Here is a 22,684-nt window from a genome sequence, read left to right as displayed (position 1 = left end):
TCATTTAAACGAAACTTGGCAATTTGAATTTTATTCTAAGCTGTCTAAGAATGTAAAAATACAAAGGCACCATGCTGAAAGCAAGTTGTGTCAGTGTTTTCCATACTGAGGCACTGACAATCTGGTGGTTATTAAGCATTGCAAAGGACCATGAGGTTCCTGAAGGCCTTACACTAACACCCCGATTTTTAAAAAGAATCCTGCTACTGGTTTTACAGCATATTGCTGCAAAGGAAATAAGTTAATAAAAGCCACAGAGATGTACAATTTCCCATAGACTTTGACTAATGCTTTTAGAAAAAGAATATTTTAAAAATATTCTTGACTGAATACGAGGGGATTTCCTTAGGAAGAATACTTCTAAGGGACCTTACCCTGAACCAGTGAACTTAGATGCTCATTTTCTAATGGTGTGAGGAATGTCTCTGATGAATGTGAGACCATAAACATAGGATGGAGCTTTCTAACACTTTTGGGATTGCTTTTTTTACAAAGGTATTTAAGTGCTATAGACATATGTTGTCTGAATCATCCTTTTATATAGGTTCATTCTCTTTTCACTATCAGTTGGTGTTTTGCAAAAGCTGAATATACTTTTTTAGGAAATTAGTTTGAGGAAAACTGAAATGTTTGCTAGCATTCAGAAGACTTGCAGGTAATAATGGAATGTTTACCTGACTAATTGGCTCTCTACTGTGGTTTAAGTCTTCCTTAAGTGTGATGCAGAGAGAGATATTGTAAATGTTTAGAGTAAGTTATAATTACAGATATGTATGCACAGTTTGTAAAATAATCTCCAGTATATAGTGTGGGTGGGTTGTTTTTTTTTTGTTTTTGCGGAATTGCAGGGGAAGTACATAGAGGAAGTAAAACTGTGTTTGCTACAGCCTCCTAGAGCTCCAAGCACTTGTATTTTCTTTTCTTTTTAATTAGAAAAAATGAGGGGGGGAGAAGAGCAACCTTATCTCAACCATAACAAATGACTTTTTAAAAAAAAATATATATAAAAATTAATCATTTTAACAACCTTTTTCTTTTTGAAGAATTTTTACATTTTTCCTAATTGGTCCCCAATGCTTACACACTGCCTGTGTCTACATTTTATGAATAGCTGAGTAACGCAAGCGTACTGTTTCCATAAAATTAGGGTCATGTGAGGTGGAAATAGCAGCCTGAGATCAGGAGTTCCTCCACTTTTATAGTCCTTTCTTGTGGTAACAGGAAACAAGTCTAAGGCAGTTTTCTTGCAGGACAATATATAGGAATGCTCATCTTGATACATGTGGGTTTTTTTTTTTTTTTTTTGTTTGTTTTTTAGTTTGTATGCTCATATGATACAGAGCTGTATTAGAAATGTTTGGATCTGGCTTCTAACAACAAGAGAACCATCTCTCTAATGTGGTTATTGGCTTTACCACACACACACACTTGTGTGTCTTGTGCAACCATATAGCAAAGTATAAGCAGATATTATTACTGATTTCACAAAAAGGGAAATTACATTCTTTTCTTTTTTTTATTGGGGGGGGGGGGKGAAAAAAGAAAAACCTTCCACTACCTGTTATGCTGAGTATTAGGAGTCATGAAAGGAAAGGTTGAAGGTGGTCATGTCCTCTAGAGAAGCCTAGAAAGAATACAATCCTCATCTGAAATTTAGTGGACGTGTATGTCACCCCTCACCACCCTGCTTGCATACAAAGCACTTCTATTCCTGTCTAGCACCAGCCAGCGTACCTCAGAAGAGATGCCTTCTTCGTTTCCATTGTTTACCGTGGTCGACTGCAAACGTTGCCTGGGAGAAGGCATCTTCCTCTGTTCAGTTATTTGTGCAAGTAGCAAACCCTATCTCCTACTGGGTACGTCAGGCCTTACTTCCTGTTTCCTTTCATTTTTAGCCCAGGCTCTTGTACCTCCTGTGCTCAGTTGACAGTTTACAACCTATAATAGTGGTGATAGCTGGCAAATGCAGGCTGAGCTTGTGTTTCAAGGGTGGGGCTTTTTTTGTACAATTCTGTTCACTCTTATTCTGTATTACTCTATTCAATATTCTTCTACTGTTTCCATACCAGATCATCAATTTCCAATAGTGCATTATGGAATGTCAGTAAAACCTCTGACATACCTGCATCCCACAATCCTCTACACAGAGAAAGAAGCAAATGTAGTGAGGTGTTGAGTTTTTGTGAGGTAGTTTGACGTATTGTTAAAATGCACATTTTTATTCAGTCTATGACAGAAAGACAGTGCCAAGAATGTGTGCCTTGCATTTGGGGTGGGCAGTGGTGAGGTTTGTGATAATCCTTCATTCCTTCCATGATCTTGAGCTCAGTCTTGATCATCTGCAGAGATCTATCCTTGGCCTTTACTGTGGAGGTTTCCACTGCTCCAGATGAACATAGTAACTCACTGCACTCCCTTGCTGTTGAGAAGAGAATCAGAGATCAGGAACTTAATTTTGCTTGAATCCAGTTTAGGAAGTAGAGACAAGGTTTATTGTGATTGCAATTAATCATGTTGTTGCTGAGAAAATACTCATGTACCTCATGCTGCTAGAAAGTAGTACAAAGTGCTGCAGGCTCTATGCATGGTCCTATTATTGTAGCCAAGCCAAGAAATAGCAATGGCAAAAAAGTGGCTGCAGCTTGCAGTCTTCAGCCTGAAGCTGGATGCAAATGCTCAGTCTCATCCAAAAAAACCTAACTGTCTCCCTGGGGATAAAGGTGGTATTTCTGTCAGAGCATTAGATGCTGCTTTAAAATTTCACTGATGTATGCTGTGGGAACCTTATTATGGCTTCAGGACTGAGTTTTCTCTCTAGTTAGCTGGCAAGCAGGTTAAACTATGCGTGAATAGGAAAGAAACCTTTCTGGAGTTATGCAGAAAGAGAAGTCCAATTTCATGACATTGCCTGAAACTGGAGTTAAGTCCAGTTCAGAACAGAATTTAAGTACTGCTATGTTTCGGTAAAAGGAATTTGGTGGAGACCAATGCATGCACAGCCAACTGGGGAAAGAGGTGAACTTGCTGGTCAGAAAAACAGTTTCTATTCAAACTTCCTTGACACTGAGCTGCATGTTTGAAGTTCATGGAATTGACAGATGGCACTGAAATGGGGTTCTGTTAGGATTTTTTCCTGGCCTGTTTTTAGTAGCTGGCTGTTGTTCTGTTGTAGTGGTGATGGTGAAAGGCCAAGTCCATTGAAATAAATGGGAACATACCACCTGATTTCAAAAAGACCTGGCTGTCCCCTTAAAGTAAAAGTTGGGAAAGGGAAGGATGTTGGAGGAGGACAGCTTGGAGAGGAGGGAGCACTGACAACTCTCTGTTGAGCAGAATCTGAGTTGGCATTTGACTTAATAGTAAAGAGGTCTGTGGCTGGATGGAGGTGAGAACATATGTTGCCTTAGTTTTTCCTTTCCTTGCCATTGTGTCATATATAGAACATCTTCATGAACATCCAGTGAAAAAGCATAGAAATATCTGTTCGGGTAAAAAAGAATTTATTGAATCTTCATCCAAGACCTTATTTAATAACTGTGAAACTACCAATTTTTTCGGTATAGGAGGGAAACATTTTTTGTGGGTGGTCTTTCATTCATGGCTAAGCAGTAAGCCACACAGGAAGTAGGATCCAAATGGCTGGGAAGTGCTTTGACTTTTCTCAGGAAAACCTGATTGAGTCCAAACCAAAATCAAAGCTGTTCACTAAAATTTAGAGTGGAACCGGGTAGCAGTATCTTTCTCCCTGGGAAAGCCAGTTCTGCGAGCACAGTAACATATTTCAATTCTGTATGAAGTGTGGATAAGATGTTCTCACACCACTAACTGTTTAGTTGCCTCAAAAACATGACAATTGGGACTGACTGCCTCAGATTGGTGCTTCTTGATCCTGGGCATGTGAATCTCTTTTTTTGCAAGTGGAGAGTGAACAACCTATTTCTGAGCGAAGCAGAGAGAATATTTTAGCTTGACAAAAATGTAAGTGCGTGGGAGCAGTTCTCATTCGTGTACCAAAAAGAGAGGAGGACAGCTGTAGACTGCCAGTGTGTAACGCTTAGGCTGAGAACAGCAGGCTGCCTAGTTCCTGCAGAATTAATTCTTAATGCCCTAAGTACGTTACTGAAGTTTAAACTTTCTTCACATTAAAACTCAGAAACTTCCCAGACAGAAGGTCTGTCTTCAGCTTCCTCTCCAGAAGACTAGTATCCCAGTCTGTTCTGAGCAGTCTCAAAATTGCTCTTTTTCCAGTCTCCTTTCTTCCTTGTAGTGGTCTTTGCTCTGCTCAATAACACTTACCTGGCGATTAAGCCATTTACAAGTCACAGAGGATCCAGTACTTTAAGCTGCTGTCTTTGCGTAATATTAAATTTTCTCTAACTCATTTCCTTATTTTCCCCTTATGGAAAGTGCCGAAACAAACAGTTCTTCAGTGGACAATAAAATAATTTGAATGGCAGCCATCCAGTCTGGATTTTCTGTAGATATGTAGCCTGGGTATGCATAAGAGGCAATGAAATTTTTATTGTTCAGTTATAACATGCTATGGTATAGCTAAAGGGGTTTTCCTTTTCTGAATGGGGGGAGTGGGGAGGTCAGGTAGAAAGATGCATATGTGATTTCTGCTGTACCCCACAACTTTCCACTGGAGGTTGAGAGAAAGGGTTCCCCCTTCAGTTTTTTCCATTGACTATTTTTTCTCTGCCTCCACAAAATGTTTTGTTGTGCATGCTTTGCTGTGATGAAAATGTCGTTATTTTCATATCACTAACATTTACAAGAGCTCAAAATGAAACAATATAATTGTTTGAGTCAAGCATGTTGTTGAGCTGGTTTTAACAGGAAAGAAAAAAGCACATGTTTTCAGCTCCTGTTCTGTGGAGGAAGCAAGGATTGTGTTTTCTATTATTCTTTTTAGAAAACAGCTGTTACTTTAGTGGACAGAACAGTGCACCTCCCTCCCCCTGCATGCTTTGGGAATGGTTATTGAGAGGTAGTAGAAGCAGCTGAGCACTATAATACATGTGCTTGTGATTCAGAATGACTTTTCTGTTCAAATATTTGTAAACATTTTACATTTTGTTTCAGAAACATTTCCCAGAAGAAATTGGCATCTTTGGTCGTTTTTTCTTAACTTGGGGAATGGTATACAGCCTTTCAGGCAAGAAGACAACTGATTAAGAAGGCCTAACAATTCTGACTTGCCTAGTCCTGCATTATGAGAAATCTGATTATTCCTGGCCTCACTGGCAGAAACCACGATGGTGGAATTGAACAGGTGACGAGATATTAAACCCAGTAACAGCATGTGTGGAAAGACATAATTTAGCTCCATCATTGTTGCTGAGCTGACAGATGACAACAAAATAATACCCCCCCAAACTACTTCCGATCCCATAGAAATTAGGCATGTTGGTCAGTTCAAAGCAGAAGGCTGTTTCAGAGCAGTGAAAGCCACAGAAATAGAAGCTAATTTCACCAGGTCCTTTGTGAACACATTACTGAGGAAGAAGTGAGGCTATTCCCTTCTTACTCAGTCATTCAGTGGAAAAAGCATTTGCCTCTCAGAGGTGTGTATCAGCTTCAATTTCTTCTGCTGCTTAAAAGGATTTGAATACATGTCACTTTTCTCCCAAGACAGTGCTCTACCAGTTTGCTATTGAGTTTTTTCTGGTGGTTTGCTTTCAACCTTCCCTGCTGAGGCTGTTCTGCTTTTTATAAACACTGATATATAACTAGCTAGAGGTCAGAGTAAGAAGTAGTGACTGTGGAGCTGAGTGAATAGGACGCTGCCCCAAGAAGTGAAAGATGTTGGTTCTATTCCTTATTTTAACCAGGCAGATATTAAATCTGAACTCTCTCAGTAAATGTCTGAACTCTCAAACTAGAGAGTCATTTCTGTGTTCTCTAACTCAGTAATGGTGAATACTTTATATGCAGCGGAAGGCTACTCTTGCAAAAGACTGGAGAAATCGCCCTGTAATTCAAGCAGTGAAGACATTTATCCAGGAGGTACAAATGGAGTTAAACTCCCATCAGGTGGTGGGGAAAAAGTTGAACCTTGGTCTCCCACATTCTGACCCTGGCCTGTTGTTTCTGCTGCCCTAATTGCAAATACCTACAGAATAGTTCTGTTTCAATGAAACTGCAGTGAATTGGACATGAATTTGTAGATGGTTAGAGTGTGTGTGTGTGTGAGAGAGGCAGAGGGTAAATGGCTGGACAGAAACATCCACCCTGCTTTACTGAGCAGCTGTGATATCCTGCTAGGAGGATGGACAAACTTTCAGGGCAGTTAGATCAGTAGCATATTCAGCAGCGAAAATGACAGGAGTCTTCTAGAATGTCAGAGTAACTTCTCCTCCTTGGTGCAGAACTGCACAGGTTTTGTTGTCATTGAAACTGAAACCAGTCAAAGAATTGGGCTTAAAAATGAACTTTTTTCTGAACGTATCTTTTGCTTGGCAGTGTTGATTTTTTTTATTACCATCTGTGAGACTTGATTAATCAACTTCTATGTGCAGTGGACTATATCCTAAACTGAACAGTATATTCTTAAAAATGCTACATCACTTCTTGTCTGGGTGAAGGGGAAGAAGCTTCTGCAGTCTCCACCTCTTTACGCCTTCTTCCTCAGAGAGCAAATCAAATGCAATAATGTGATGTTTGCTGTTGGGGGTGAGTGCTGAATGTCACTTCTGATGAGGAGACTATATGGCTGATAGAGCTGAGTACTATTTCTGTAGGGAAACCTTTAGAATAAATTCTAATTAAAATACATTCCTAGAAATGGGTCTCTGACCTATCTACTCCTTACAGTAAACTGTTCTACTTCTAGATTAATATTTGTGTTATATACTTTTTGAATTGATATAACTTTTCCACTGTGTTCGACCGCTGCTTTTCCCACAGAGCTGCTCTTGCTGCTGAGAGTAGGTGTGGGCGTGCTATTGTGTCACTGTTCCATGGTAATCTGAAGAACGAGAGGGAATCCTCTGTGGTCTCTTCTAAGCAGTGCTTTCAAGTAGATCTGTGTGGGTTGTATTTATTTGTGAGTTATGAATATATGCTCAACGTTAGAATGACTTTAAGAAAGGGGTTTCCCTAAGCATGGGTGTAGGTTAAACCTTGAGATATATCTATATATATTTGCCTCCAAACCACTTAGTTATCTTTTGATTCAGAGAGCATTCATAAGCCTTTACTGAGCCTAGTGCATTCTAATCTAGCAACAAGGAGATGAACGCCTAGCCTAAAAATGGTGAGTAACTTCTGCATTAATTTAAAGCTTGTATCAGTGGGTCTTTGCTTAGCCTCTGAATGAAATCATGTGCCTCTCTTCCCTTTTTGTCTACCAGAAAGACATCAAATCCAAAAGCTGATATTAGAACTTTTTAAGAGTCTTTTTTAATAGCTTTTTTAATAGCTTTTTAAATTAATTTATGGATAGAATAGCTATAGCAGAGTCCCTTTATTCTCTTTTCTTTCACAAAGCTAGACAATGAAAGGTATAAGAATGCTGAGGGAATATTTCCAGGTGGAGCATTTACACTATATTAAACATTTATTTTAAACTAAATTACATGATACAAAGATACAGCCTATTATACACTGAGTTGGACCAACATTCTTTATTTGGAAAACGCTTTTATCGAAACCTTTGGGAAATTTTGCCTGTTGTGTAGGGTTTAGGATGTTCCTGGCATTACAGACTCTGACTGGAGCAGGCATGGGATTCCCTTAGGTGGGCCTGTGATCAGGAGGCAGGAGGGCTTTTTATCTAAGTCTGCTACAATTTTTTTTCCATAATCCAGGTGGCATTTGTGGGTGATCCAGAACTCTTGGCTAGGTGAGTCTTGCTTGCCTAGTTGCTGTAAATTGGTATTTACACTGTTTCTCCGGAGAGGAGAAAAAAAAAATTGGAAGCATTCCAACCCCGAATAAGGAACTTCTGGAGCCACAGCATTGTGAATTTGAAGTGGCGAAGCTTAAGGGTTAGTAAGCAAAAACACGGTGAGTTGTGAGCACTGTTGAGATGAGGTTTGTGTAGAGGGAGAAATCAAACATTTGTGGATGCTTTTTCCTCCTTTTAATTACTTGATTAAAATGTACAGTTAGAATATCCCACTGTCAGTAGTACAGCTGTCGTAGTTAGAATTAACCCTTCCGTTTTCAGAACCAGTGTTGTTTCCTGTCAGGGGTCACAAATGCACATGGCACTAGGATAACTGTAGGAACTCCAGACCACCCTGGCTCCCCTTTCTCAAAATGAAGTAAAAGTTGTCACTACACTGTGAGGATTACAAAACGCTCACAGCAAACCAGTTAGAAGGTAGGGAAAGAAAACTTAAAGGCTGTCTTTGCTTTACTTGCTTCTGGATCCTTATTAGAACATGATATACTGCTAGCAGAATCCTAATTTCTAGCAGCGACATTAAAACATTTTCAGAAGTGTGCACACACTAAAACATATGGAAAGCAGCATACATTTTACAGGTCTCTGAGAACTGCTTAAAATTGGTTTTCCTGCCAGTCAAGCAATGCCAAGCTTTTTGCAACTTGTCAGCTCATTCCTACCTTTCTAAGGGCTTTTCTTTCTCATTTTTGTCCTAGGATTTTGCAGAGCTGAGCCTCTCATCTAAATCAAAATTTTCTTCCTTTCTCGCTGTTAAAGTTCTGTTCTTGGAGTTGTACTACTTTTTGCAGGCAGGTCTGCCTGTATCTTTAATTCTTTTCTCACAAACTCCCCTCCTTCCCAGCTGCATGGGTCCCCTACTTGGAGTGATGCCCTTTCTGTTAACATACCGAGACACCTCTTTGTATTCCAGAGACTCAGTTCCCAAGTTGTTGGAGTTAAGAGATCCTATACCTTTTCTTTCTTGGCTCGGATTACATAAGAAGGTCTCACCTTTTCACTTTCCTATCGCAACATCCCAGTCATGCTGTAGTGAGATCTACTTTTAAAATTGTTCAGAAAAAACACCTCAGGCACTATCAATGGATGTAATACTTAGGTTAATCATGCTTTTATCCTGCAGCTTGTTCCCTTCCTTTTCCTGTATTTTATCTCTTGGAATGTTTCCTGTCCATCCTCTTATCACTGAATAATAGTAACGAAACAGTTTGTTCCCTGCATAATTTAAAGCTGACATTTAACAAACAGCTTGGTACTTCCTTCCCATCTTGCCAACACCAAAATAATTTGACATGCTAATTAAAGTCAGATAGAGATCTTGAGAAAAATACCATTGGAAAGGCTTCATGCAGTACTATTGGATGGAATACAATTAGTATTCCAAGTGTGCTTCAAAAGTTTTAGGCTGTGTATTTAATTTATTTAAAATTCATTTACCAAGCAATCAGAAATCCATCAAAGATATTTATTGTCAAGGTATTTATTGTCAAGGGTTTTATTTTCATCAATGTGTTTTATACTTTTTTGAACTAATTTATATTCTATTAACATTGATTTGCCTTCATAAAAAATGCATAAAATAGATATGTTCAAAGTATCACTGACTTCGCCCCCGGACCTGTATATGATTGGCTTCATTTTTAAAACTAACATTTTCCAGTGAAGAGATGATTTTTTCTAAAAGTATTAAAAATGAGGAGCCCATGTGCAATATATGAAAATCATTGATAAGCTGCATTTAAATGTCAGAGAGGCTCAAATAACTTGAAAATTAAAATTTGTTTCAATACACAAAAATGTCACGATTTTCTTTAGGTATCTTTGGCTGCAAACATGTCATAATACATCTTTTAACTCCCCTTCCTCAACTCATAACTTTATAATAATTACAGATCAGTATTTTTAATTTTGTAAGGCTTCAGTTCATGGAAGAAGAGAGAGGGTGACTCTATAGTATTCCAGAAAACTACTAAGAACATTCTGAGGGGATACTGCATGTGGCTTTGACAGCTTGATGATATTTATGACTTCCCCTGCTCACTTCTAATGTGACTTTTTTACACATTAGAAACATAGTCATGATATTCTTGGCACTGACCTTATGTTTTGTAGGCTTTCAAATTAGCTTGCACGCTTATTAAGACTTATTTGTGCAGATATCCATGTGGATTGACTTAAATGGGACTCTGCACAAGTACAGAAGTCTGTCAACAGAGCCCTAAGCCTGACCATGGCTATATTAGTAACGCTGATGCTGCTAGTTTCTGCTTGTTTAGAACATGGTATTTATATTCACCCAGGAATATTTTTCTCACTTTTTAATGTAGTTCAAGATCTTTGATTTGTAGACATTTAGAAGTTGTTAAATGAACCGATTTCTAAAGAAACAGAGATACGTCTGAAAACTGTTTTAATTTGTAAAGAAAAAAGGTGATTTTTTTTTTTTTGACAAACTTAGTTTGTCACTTAGTTTAAAACAGCATATTATACCCACCAGATACACTAAGGCTAGCACTTTCAGACACCCTGTTGTGGTCCTAAAAGCACTGATCCTCCAAAGAGAGCTTTATAGCAGACATTCTCTATCTGTGCAAGGTCACCCTACTGCATCCAGTAGAAGAAAGCAAATGCAGAGATTATGCTCTGCATTTTCCTTTCCTCAACTGGAGCCAAACAACTTACAGTACAAAACCTCTCCAAAGTTTGCTCAATGCTAAAAACTGGACTTTTAGTTGTGGGTAGGAATGGGTATGCTCAGCCTTTAATTGATTGGCTCGTCCTCCAATCTGGGCATCTTCAGTGGGTGTCTGTTGCTTTGGGTTTTAATTTATTTCAATTGTTGTGTAGTTTGAAATTATTTCAGGAGAGGTAAATAGACTTTATCAAGTTTTAGATCTCAGAGCTTTGTGATGGGGGAATCTGAGTTAAGTTTTTCTTGGTGKGGGCGTTTACTCTTCTGAATCTGCTGTTATCCTCACCAAGGAAAATTGTATATAACAGCGAGAACAGTTCTAAAGAATTAACATTAAATCTTCCTGCGTCACACAGAGCAGGTATCAGTTTCATTTTATCTGAATCAAGTTGGGAAAGCCAGGATTCAGGAACTTAAAATATCTGTTTTTGACAAAATTCTTACTTTAGATCTTAAATTTTGGTCAGCCACTGTCTAATATTGGAGTTTCAGTGCTTTATGAGGAAATAACTAGGTGGAGGCACGCAGGAGAGAGGAGAGCACTGGCAGTTCTGCTGTGTTTGTGCTGAAGTCATGTTTTCAGCAGAGAGAGCTGGATGCAAAACCAGCAAGACATGTAATGGCTGGTTCAAGACTAGATGCACAAAGTACTAGTACTATTATGAGTACCAAACCTGGGACTATCTAGATAGGAGGAGATCACAGAAATGTTGTATTTTATGATCGACTTCTTCAGAAATGAAGGGCAAAAAAAAAACCTTGAAAGGTTTATTCCCATTTCAGATTAGTTTCCGTATGTGTTGCTTAGGATCTCTTTCATCAAATGCTTTTTTGTTTCTTCGGTTGGTCTTCTATTTTGATCACATTTACAGTAAAGAATCCATTTCCTCCTCCCACTCCTCCTACCAACACACTCGCACAGATAATGTAACCCTGCCACCTTGTTTATCAACAGTATTTATGATTATATATGTTCCACTTTGTTTTTTAGCAATTTTGCAATATGGATATTACTAAAATGAGGTAAGTTTACTTAGCCAGTCTGTGATGGTTAGGCCCTGGATCTTCTGCAGTACAGGAATGGGTATTGCTGAAAAGGTAACTTGTTCATGGGTTTCTCTCTTGTGGATAACCTCCTAACAGGTGCTTCCATTTAAATAGTATGCTATCATTTTTCTGTTATTCCATGCTGCTTTCACCAGATTGTGTTTTGTTTAGTTCTGTTGGACAAGCATGAACATAATTTCACTTGAAGTCCCTTACCTTAATGATAGAGGATGTAGTTTGATATTATGTTTTATCTCATGGCAAAAGTGGTTTAAGAGGTTCCCACATCTCCCTGTTTCTTTGTGCAATAATTTACTGCTCCCTCCATTGTGGCAGTGAATCCGTTTATGCATTGTGTCTGTGCATCTGTCTAGGTTGGTGTTTTGCAAAACTGAATTATTAAGCTGATCCAGCTGAACAAAGAAACTAAACAAAACAACCTCCTTTAGACTGGCTCGTTTCTGAAATCCATTTTGCATTCTTTCCCTGCAAAATATTACTTTGGCACAACTGAGAAATAAGTGAATTACAGAACAGGGTTGGGAAAAATGAGAAAAGTTCAGAAAAATAAGGTGTGCTTCAGCTGGAACTAGACTTGTAGAAAGTTATAGAGTGGGAGAGGAAACAAAGCAAGAGCAGCACAGGATTTAACAATCACAGTACAGATGTTTGTGAAAGGGAGTTAGGAGAACATTTTGAAACTATAACTTGATGAGCATCTGGCTGGCTGTGATCATTGTTATAATTAACATTTTAAGAGAATTAGTTGATCTTGTTATTCTTGTGGGGAAGGGCTTCTCCCCAAATGCATTTTTTTGTATGTGAAAAACATCCTTATTTTTAATGCAAAATAATACTTTGACCAAAAAGAGCTGTCTGGGCCTATTCAGATATATTTAGGAAGTATTTAGGGCTTGGATTATTACTGAAGCACTGATAAATTCTGAGGGGGGAAGGGAGAACCACAGGAATTTTATGTGCTTTTTACCAAAGATTTTCAATTATTGCTAAAACATGTAAATCTGTGAGCAGAACTGATCCTGCTTTACTGCAGGGTGTTCCTGTTCTTAAAAGCCTTGATAGAAAGCAGAAAATTTATCAATTTTACATGACTATTATGACCCCCTATTTTCTACAGAACCTTAATTTTTGGAGTAGCTTATTTTTATCCATCTTGGCTTTGATTTGTCTAATCTAATAAAAACCTACAGCATTGAATTTTGTATTATAGTTGTAAAAGATTGCAGTTATTTTCATAACAAACATATACATGTTTTGCAATGACCTAGGTGTATCATCTTTGTTCAGATTCATAACTAGATTTAGCTCAATTTGGGCTGCCAGTGTAGGTCAGACTTATTGCAGTAAATTTTTTGTTATGAAGAATCAAAAATGATTTAAAAAAATTAAGTCTTTCAGAACTGAAATGCTTTACCCCCCCCAAAAAAAAAAAAAAGAAAAGAAAAGAAAAAGGCAAAACCACTCCTTTGCTTCAACACAGTCCTTCCTTCAATTGTATGGGAAGCAGCAGAGGCAAATCAAAGCACATGGCTGTGCTGCAGTGTTGTTTAGTTGGAGGTAGTCATCTAACCATTTCAGCTGTGTGAGCTGTGCCAGCTATCACAGCAGAGAACTGTTTACTTCTTGTCCCCATATTTTGGGCTAGATAGAAGAGGGTGGATGAACTCCCATGCTAGGATAATGAAATGTGTTCTGACAACTGGACTAGTTTAGCTGCTGCTGTGCTACACTGCAATCTGCGTTGAATTGGTGCCCAGCACTGTAGGACCCATAGCAAAATCTGCATATGACTAAGAGTCAGGAGATGCATACCATGGACCATGTCAAGCCCGATGGGAGGGGACACTGTCCTCCCCCCAGCAGAGGACAGCAGCAAGACTTCTCGAGAACTGTTTGTTTATGCTAGTTGGGTGGACAGCTGGGCCCAGCAGTGGTTTGGGAGTTGCTGGCTAAAGCAGCTCCTCCTGACTCGCTTCCTCAGCTTCCCAGAGCCGGGCACAAGGAGCCCCCAAGGTACCCAGTGCTGGATCCCACAGCGCTCCCCAACGTGCAGTCTGCAACACCTCTTCCATACGGGTCACTGAATCTGGGTCACTGTTCTGTGACTACAGAACCAGGAAGTGAAACAACTAACAAGTAAATATCTTCTTCTATGTTCTTCACTCCTTTTTTTCCCTTCTTAGTTTTTCAAAGCTTTTTTTGCTTCTCGCTGCATAAGTTTTATCAACATTAGAATCCTTTTTACTATGTAACGTCTAACTTGTACCTCTTTAACGTGGCCTGTGTTTCAGCACATGGGCTTTATTACTGTGCCTAACTTGGCACATTGATCTGAGGCTACTGAAATGTCTAAGTCCAGTGGGATGAATTAGAGATAGAATAGCAGTTTGAATTCTCTTTCTTTTTCTTCAGACAAGTATGGTCAGATCTGATTTAGTTGTTTCATTTTATTTTTTGTCGTTTTGGTGGGGGCTGGCAGTTTTCATTCTACGCAGACGTTTCTCAAAATTTGTATTTTAAGTGAGACATCTGAGGCTATGTTTAGACACCCCCAAAGGTGTAATTCTTGTCAGTACCAAGTATCTGCAGCTTCCATTGAAATCAAATGAATACAACTTTCCATACTTCAACATGTTTTCATAATGGTTAAACAGACACTCCTAAAACTTTGACAAGCTGGAATCAAGTTTCATGTGAAACTGAATTGCCATTTTTTCTTAATGGGATCCTTGTAATTGGTGATTACCAGGTGCATTTAAAAGGTGTGAAATGCCTGCAAGAATGGGAATTAAGAGGGGGAGGTAAGCCAAACACCTTGGATCTTCTCCTGGCAACCATTTATTTTAAATTTCTGCTGTGTACTTAGATGAAGCAGCATGATTTCTGTAAAATGTTCAGCTGTGGTTGCAAATTAAGTTGTTGTTGCCAATAGAGAGTGACTTCTAATTGAAAACTCATTTGGTTATAAATAGTAGGTTTAAGTCTTGATGACTTCCTACTTTATTTCAGTGGTTGCATTGTTATCCTTACAGTGAGTATCAGGTCAAAATAAGCTACAACCTTTCAGTTTTCTAAACCCAACAGCTATAATAATGCTATTATTTTGTTATTTTGATCTAAAGAAGAGAATAAGACTTCTGGGCTCCTTTTCTGATAAACTAGAGATATCCTATTGATCCTGAAGAAATTTGTTTAGGGTTGTATTCAGCCTACAACACAGTCAGCAGAATGACTCTCATGGATGAGGTGGCCTTGGCTCAGTCTTTGTACCATCTGTTCTCCCACTTGTGATGTAGAGATGATGATATTTTATAAAACTCCAAAAGTTTGCTTTTATCTTCTTTGAAATTTTCTTCTGAAAGGGGTTATCTAAATGTCTAAATGTGTCTAAATGTCTAAATGTATCTAAACCTACTTACTATTACCCCTGATGTGTGTCCTTTTCTTTGGGAAGATTTCCCCCCCACACCCCTTAGTTCCCTGGTGAGTATCTGGATGCATGCCAATCCACAGAAGATATGAGTTGCTACAGCACCTTAGTAACAGCGATCCTACGCTTGTTGTCCAAGAAGTGGTCATCATGACTGTTTCATTTCTCCTTTCTCTTTGGAAATGCAAGGCTGGACAGTAGCTGGCCCTTACCAGGGGGAAGCTTGTTAGGAGGCTGTATAGTTCTTGAACAATGCAGTTGTGCATGAGAACTTACTTCACAGCTCCTTTTCTTCTCTCTCCAAGTGATCTATAACAGACTCCATGGTCAAATGATCTTAAATTTGGAGTCCTAGTTCTGCTGGATACTTCCATGAAGCATACAAAATTTCTGGTCAGTCTGAGGATATGCACAAACTCTACTTAAAATAGTTGCTTTTCATCTTCAAATAGCAATTAGTTTTCAACCTTAGCTATAGTGGTGCTACCACTTTTTTTTTTTTTTTGGTTTAATAATAGTAATTTTTTTTTTTTTTTTGGCAATWTGTTCAGTGTTTCTGTGACTACTGACAGCTTTGCTCCTTGGGGATTCTTGCCACTGCAGAGACTCTTATTGCTTCTAGCCTTGCAAATGTGTTACTGTTAGACTGGTGTACTGTTAGAATGGTTGACTTTTGAGAGTATGATGGTGGGAAGTAGATTCCTGGTTTGCTTGTCAGCCATATATGATATATAAAGAGGAAAACAAGAATACAGGCAAGACATGAGTGTCTCTTCTCATTGTGATTGTGCACTAAAATTTACTTCTTAGTTTTTTGAACTTCATTTCCCCTCTAAGTAAACTTTTTTTTCCCTCCCCATTTCTAATAGATTCATTGTGAGCAGCTCAAAAGGAAGAATAAAGATGCAGAGAATCTTCTAGAATTGTGCCCCCATCAGTGTGCTGAGATGGAAAGGTATGAAACTATAATTTTCCTTTTTTCTTTTCTTTTTTTTAAGAAGTCCATTTACATCATATTATTGAAAATATATAATACAACATTTCCTGTATTTATTAATCAATTTGTCTTCTTCCAGAAACCCAAGTTAATACTTATTTCCACTTTAATATATCCTGTGGATAACTGTATTAGTTCTGTTTAAATAAATGAAACATGGGTGTTTTCTGTGCTGAGAAGACCAGAATCGTAGAATAGTGTGGGTTGAAAGGGACATCTGGAGGTCATCTGGTCCAACCCCCTGCTCAAAGCAGGGCTAGTTAGGTCAGGTTGCTCAGGGCTGTCTAGATGAGTTTTGAATATCTTCACGGATGGAGATTTCAGAACCTCTCTGGGCTTCTGCTTCTTCATGAACTACTAGTTCTACTGATGCTAGCAGTAAAAGAGGTTGTGCTATAGGATATAGACTTACTCTATATATGTATAGAGGTTACAAGACTGCTACAGCCTCCAGTGAGGCTGTGACAATGGCAACTCATTTCTAAGATTGTCAGTGAGCCATAAGGAGTCCCAGGAAAATTAACAGTGCTGAGCATTTCAGGGAATACTGCCATATTCAAAAAGCTAAGTTCTGACCCAGAAAACCATCTAGCTAGCTCAGAGATGAGTAAAAGGTAGCTTTAAAAAGCATTAGGTATAGCATGCAGATCTGAGGGAGATATAAAAGGAAAATTTATTATTTTAAGGTAGCTGTAGATTGTTTTGGGTAGTTTAAGAAACAATACCCTACCCTTCCTTCTTCCTGAAAGAAGCAGTTTTTCTCAGTTTAGTTTACTGTGAAATAACTGGGTTTGAAATCCCTTACAAGCTGGGATTTCCCATTCATTCAAGGCTTTGTGTGTGCTATTGCCAGTGTGGCTTGGTCACAGCCTGCCTCCATGAAGGGAGGGAATGGTTAGGTTCCCTTCTGATGATAGCATCCCTGGTGAAACTAGATGTCAGTCACTGGCAGCTCAAGCACTTGATCTGTGATGCAGACGCCTGTGCAGCAAGTTTCCTCTGTTTCCTTTTGGCTGCCTAATATTTACCATAGGCAAGAAGTTGGCTTGACTTAAAGCTGATTGTTCTCCATCAGCTACTTTATGTTAAATTTCTTGGCTGAATTTCCAGATGCTATTCTTCTGTTCATTCTGTTTGCATTGTTGATAGAGAACTGAAAGTATTTCTGGTCTGCATGGGAGAGACTGACTTAAATCAATCATAGACTTGCTTTCTTTCAGGAAGCAGCACAGCTATGAAGCCATATCGGTAAGGTGTCGGTCATGCGTTCACATTCCTGCCCAAGAGTAAACTAGAATGCAAAATAGGCAGTGCATAGGTCTTACTGTTTGGTATGCCTGATACGGAAAAAGAAAGAACAGTGGTGTAAAGTGCTAGATAAAAATGTAAACCAAGCAAGTATGTCAGAGTCACAGTTCTCCACAGGAATGAGTACATATAAGATCGAAATAGACACCTTGTGCTCAGACTGCGACCGTGGAACAGCCAGTCCAGAAGGGGCTGCAGAAGTGTGTGTTTCAGAAAGGCGCTTACTGAGGCTAGGAGAGTGTCCTAAAAGGGGTTCAAGCTTTTCTAGCTACTCGTCTTCATAGAAAAAGAGCAGGCGCTTGAAAAAAGTACCAGTAATTTTTGGTCTGCTTTAGATTTGTCTCCCTGTATTTGCTTTATAACTCCTAGTTTTCAGATCTTTCAACGCTTTACTGCCATCTCCCACCCGCTTTCTTCATGTGTGTATTTCAGTGGAAGAATTCATCTTCTCAGAAAGCACATGCTGTTTGATGGCTTTACTTGTCCGAGTTTTCCATTTGATTGATTTTTTTCATGTCAAAACTTCAGTTCCCTTTCCACCAGTGATCCCCATGCAGCTAACTGAGTGCTGGGTGATGAATCTGGGTGGATGTGCTCCATTTACTTTTTCCAGAGAGATAGTCACCCATAATTCACTTACGTGTCACTTAAAGCCCAACAAAGTTGGTGAAAGTCATTTCATTGGCTTTCCTGAGGTTTGAATTCAGCCCAAATTCTGTCCACCAGGAACAAATTTAATTATGGTCTTGGAACTATTATGAAGCAAAAGATCCAAGTAAAAGGGGAATGATGTTACTGTCTTTACATGTAAGCTATAAGATAGAGAAGTGAGGCAGTAATATTGAAATGCCCTTCAAAGAACTGGAACCCTCTGGCCCACAGGAGAGCAGAACTGAGAGATAAGTAACACGTTATTTAATCTGAACTAGCTAGTCTTTTTCTTCTTGGATGTAGCATATTTGTTCAGGGAAATATTTAATTTTGGAAAATACCAAGCGCTTGTATGCTAACAGTTTTACTTTTTCTTCAGTGAGATGGAACAGATTATAGGTCCAGCTTCAGTTAATTACTGAGGCCTTTTTTAGCTTATTCTCAAAGAAACCATATGTGTTTCCATTAATAACATGCACCTCTTTTGTTGTTGTGATTTGTGTAATTTTTAAAATTAGGCAAAACTATTAAAGAATAATTGTTTCTGTTCACATTAACAGCACACAGCTTCTCCAGATGTGGCATTTGACAGCCAAACAGCTGCGCTATTAAATGTTCCTTAAAAGCTCCATTCCTTTGTCATAAAGGGAACAGAAGTGTAGGGACATTTATGGGGTGATAGGCAGATGTTTCTGCTGGATCAGATTTGAGCGAAAGTTGAAGCAGTTTCTCTGCTACAGTCCCAGTATGTACATGTTTAACTTCTATCATACACCTTACATTATGGAACTCTCTTCTTGGGGGGTGGAGCAGGATTATTTTTGATCTCATACTTACCTCCCAAGTGATAGTGACGGCACCTTTTTCATAGCCTGGGCCATTTCTCTCTAAAGAAAATGAGATTCTTCTGTGAGGTGGATCTCAGCTGGTGACTGGCTTTCTAGCTAAGCTTTTGAAATACTGGGTAAATTGTATGTTTTGGTGAAACTTGAATTAAAAAGTGAATTAAGTTGGAAATAATACGAAATTGTGTGTTGAAAGTAGCGGTCCCTTTAAAAAAAGGAAAAAAAAATATCCTCATAGTTGACAAAGGTGTTCTTTTTGTGGGTTTGCACCAGTGCACTATACTTTATGCGTAATAAACTATCTCTTATATGTGAGGCAGAATGTAGAATTAGCGAAGCTCAATTTCAAGAGATCTGGCTTGAATTCACAGCCTAAACTGTGAGTGAAGGCAGAACCTGTAGGTGTTGAATACTAGGATAGCTCCATTATTCTTAAGGGGCTGCCTGACATTGTAACTATTGTCCATCAGCTCAAGATCTGGTTGTTAATCCTTATTAAAGTTATAAGGGCTCATGAGGCTGCAAAACTTTCCCAGAAGAAAAGTCTGTTTGTTTTCTTGGCAAGATCTTGTACTTCCCATTGCTTGTTAGACTGGAAATTCTTTGTCATTTAGTCTTAACTGGGTAAGTTTTTAATGTAAAGGTCCTAATGTTTGCATTACATTAGGCCTTTTCCGGAGAGGAAGCCAGTGTTTTACCATGTACACTGATAAGTAATAGGGGAAACATAAGCTGAAAGGGTTTACCTTGAAATTCGTGGGTGGTTTTTTTTTTTTTTTTAGTTCCATCTGATTCAGTTCATCCTCCATAACTCAAATGCTGAAATACATTTCTTTCCATGGATCTCTTCTTTACAGCAGGCTTAGCCAAAAAATAATCCTGTGTCCAAAATGCCCACTCAGGGGGATGAAGCATATGTTCAACCCCTAGACTCTGGAATTAATTTCCTGTCAAAATATGGCTCTGCGGTGTTGGAGCCTGACTGCAAATCCTGGTTTAAAACCTCTTTCACAATTGTTTATGGTGTGTATTTGTGCTTTCACCAATCACATGAGAATGACCCCAGCACACCAGCTCTGAAATTATTATTTCAAATGAGTTATATGCATTGAATATTAAATTTATGTTTTGCAATAAGTGCAAATTGTAGACATGTCCGTTGTTGGCACTTAACTCCTATTAATAACCAATAATGCTGATTCCCACTGAAAACCAGGGAGAGCCAAGAGCTCCCAAGTGCTACCCCAGGAGAAAGCTGCAGAGCTTTCCTGCCTACTTGATAAACATGTAGTTTTCTGGCCATGAGTCTATGCTGCCAAAAGCCCAAAGCATTAGGCTCATCAAAAGACCATGGGAGCAGGCCATCAGTGCATAAATGGTTACTGCTTCATTATGAAAGCTTATATTAGTGGGAGTCGTTCTGTCTCCTGTTTCTTCTCTTGATTAGGAGAAGTAAGTGCCCTTAACTCTATTAGAAACTGTTGGTTTCCACACCTCGCTTTTCCTTTCTGCTGCTGCCAAATTTTGGTTTTAGTGATAGGCTTTGCTCTGGCTCCTTATGTGCATAATTTAATAAAATTCTATGTGCATATACAGTTGACACTTCACAGCATAACCCTATAAGGACAGGGTTTATTTAATTGCATGGCATTGGTTTGCCTAGGAATTTCAGTACCATTCATATACAAAACAGGGACTGGGCACCATTTTGTTCTGGCTCCCAGCTGAGAAATTAACTTATTAAAGAAAATGTAACAGTGTATAAATAATTAACCACAAAAAGCCATTAAAGCCTAGAAATAGAAATGGCATGAATGTAGAGCAAACAGTGAAAATCATTTTAAAGGCAGCAAGGTGAATGCATGGTGCACAGTTGGTCTCTAGCAGTGATGAAATCCTGAATGAATATGGCAACTTGCAGAAGGAAGAGAAGAGACCTTAGGAATTTCTTACACTTGTAGAATATGACTAGAACCATATTGGTGGCTATTTTTCAAATATGAGATGAAAACTGAGTAAGGTTGGGCTCTCTCCTTCTCCTGCAAGCTACTAAAACTTGTGCTGAACAGCCAGCTCCTTTCATCTGTTACATCTGTATGTTTTGCTTCTATGTGAAAAGTCTTAATCTTCCCAGCAAAAATATTTAAGTAACTCAAAATTTAGGGGAGTTAAGTTTCTAATCTCTTATCATCTTTACTTTAATCATAACTTGCTATGCAAGTAAGGTGGGTTGTGTGTTTCACACATCTTCCTGCTTATATATTTGAAAAAGCTTTTGTACATAGAAGGGGTATACTTTGCCCCTTATGACCAGATGCAAATGCCTCTAATATTCTCTGATGGTTGACTTTACAAAATGAAAGAAAATATAATGTCTCCAAAATTTTAATGAATTTCCTATTTATTATTTATTTCTAACAAATAAATTGTCTGCTATTTGCTGTCCTATTGAGAAATGTCATTTCATTAGTGAAAATGAAGTGCTTTATTTTAGAAAATGTTGGCAAAGGGGTAACACAGTAAGAATGTTAATGATACAGAAATGTATCTTCGAGCTTTACAAAACCAAAAGTAATTTGGGAAAAATTGCTTTCTGTGGCAGCTCCATTGAGTGCCCTCTACAGCTCAACGGGGGAAACTCAGATAATCATCAAGAACTGTCTTGTTCTGGGATAGCTCCTAATAACCGTCAACTTGAAGTACTCAAGCACTCCATCTGTGTGCTCTGAAAGTCTGGACTGTAAAATGGATTTATGTGCCAGATTTGATTACTTAACATTTCACATGTTTCATGGTAAATATATCCTTTCAATTCTCAAAGTGGCTAATACTCCTGTAAAATACAGATAAAATGAGGGATAGTTTCTGGTCAAAAGAGCTTTGTGTAAAAACAGAGGGGGAAAAACAAAGGTACTCATAAATCCAGATGAGGAAATAATTTTCTGACTTGCACGATAATGTCAGAAACATGGAAATTACACAACAGCAGTGAATTGTAAGGATTCGAGTCTTTTGTGGTTCCTTTCCTTTTATACTGGCACAGCTGGTTCTTGTTCCTTCTCTGGCCCAGAAGGGAGAAAGCAGAGAAGACTGAAAGGTAGCAACCAAAGGTAAATACTATGTACAGCTACAGTGGCAAACAAACTGCAGGTGGCAGAGCAGAGAAATGAACATTTCCTGGCTGAAAGGAAATATTTAAAGCCAACCCACCATCTTTATGGGGCATTTCCCAGCTTGGCTCATGCTCTGAGCTCAAAAGGCTGTGGTCACACATCTCTTCTCACTGTTGCTGAACCAGCAGGGGAGATCAGTGCAGCCTGCCTAAGTACTTACTACTGCACTCCTGCCATATATTACTGCTGGTCTTTTTCTGTCCTCAGGACTGCACCTCAAAATTGCTACTTTATTTCTCTTAACAGTTGTTTTACTCTAAGCTACTTTATTTTAATTAAAAGTGTTTCAAGAAACCCTGACTACTTTGGCTGAGCCAGGTGAGATGGTTGTATTACCAGTTAAGGGTGGTAATTTGCAATCGAGAGGTAGTGAACATGAAAAGTGGCTGAGGTGGTAGTGGAGTCTGCAAACTCTTTGGCTGGCTTCATCGCCAGAGGTGGAGCAGGACAGTGACTGCAACCCTGAGCAGTGAGCAAAACTCCCTTTATGAGAAGCCCATTCTAGGCCAGCGTTCCCTCCCCACTAAGCAGTAAGCTGGCTGCTCTACTGGCCTCGCAGAGGATGCGTGTGGAGCAGGGAAAAAGGAAAGCAGCTGGCCTGCCTTTGT

The 22,684-nt window shown here is 38.8% G+C and overlaps 1 protein-coding gene and 1 long non-coding RNA gene across 3 annotated transcripts in view; one reads left to right on the top strand and one right to left on the bottom strand.

The window, feature by feature from the left end:
* LOC112973515 overlaps positions 1–1,835 on the bottom strand; it is a 7,966-nt gene extending 6,131 nt beyond the window's left edge. The window contains exons 1-2 of the long non-coding RNA XR_003256009.1: positions 1,735–1,835; positions 1,559–1,624 (exon numbers count right to left, since the gene is read on the bottom strand). This is a non-coding gene — a long non-coding RNA (uncharacterized LOC112973515). The remainder of the gene's footprint in view (positions 1–1,558; positions 1,625–1,734) is intronic.
* TNIP3 (TNFAIP3 interacting protein 3) overlaps positions 1–22,684 on the top strand; it is a 73,494-nt gene that overhangs the window by 1,329 nt on the left and 49,481 nt on the right. For both annotated transcript variants that reach the window (XM_026081492.1, XM_026081491.1), the window contains exon 2: positions 15,972–16,057. In XM_026081492.1, coding sequence (XP_025937277.1) covers positions 15,972–16,057 — 86 coding nt within the window. The remainder of the gene's footprint in view (positions 1–15,971; positions 16,058–22,684) is intronic.

This window comes from Apteryx rowi, unplaced genomic scaffold (genome assembly GCF_003343035.1).
Source record: "Apteryx rowi isolate R43461 unplaced genomic scaffold, aptRow1 scaffold_55, whole genome shotgun sequence".
Taxonomy (NCBI): domain Eukaryota; kingdom Metazoa; phylum Chordata; class Aves; order Apterygiformes; family Apterygidae; genus Apteryx; species Apteryx rowi.
The sequence above is the reverse complement of the archived record's forward strand: the minus strand, read 5'-3'. Positions and strand labels throughout refer to the sequence as shown.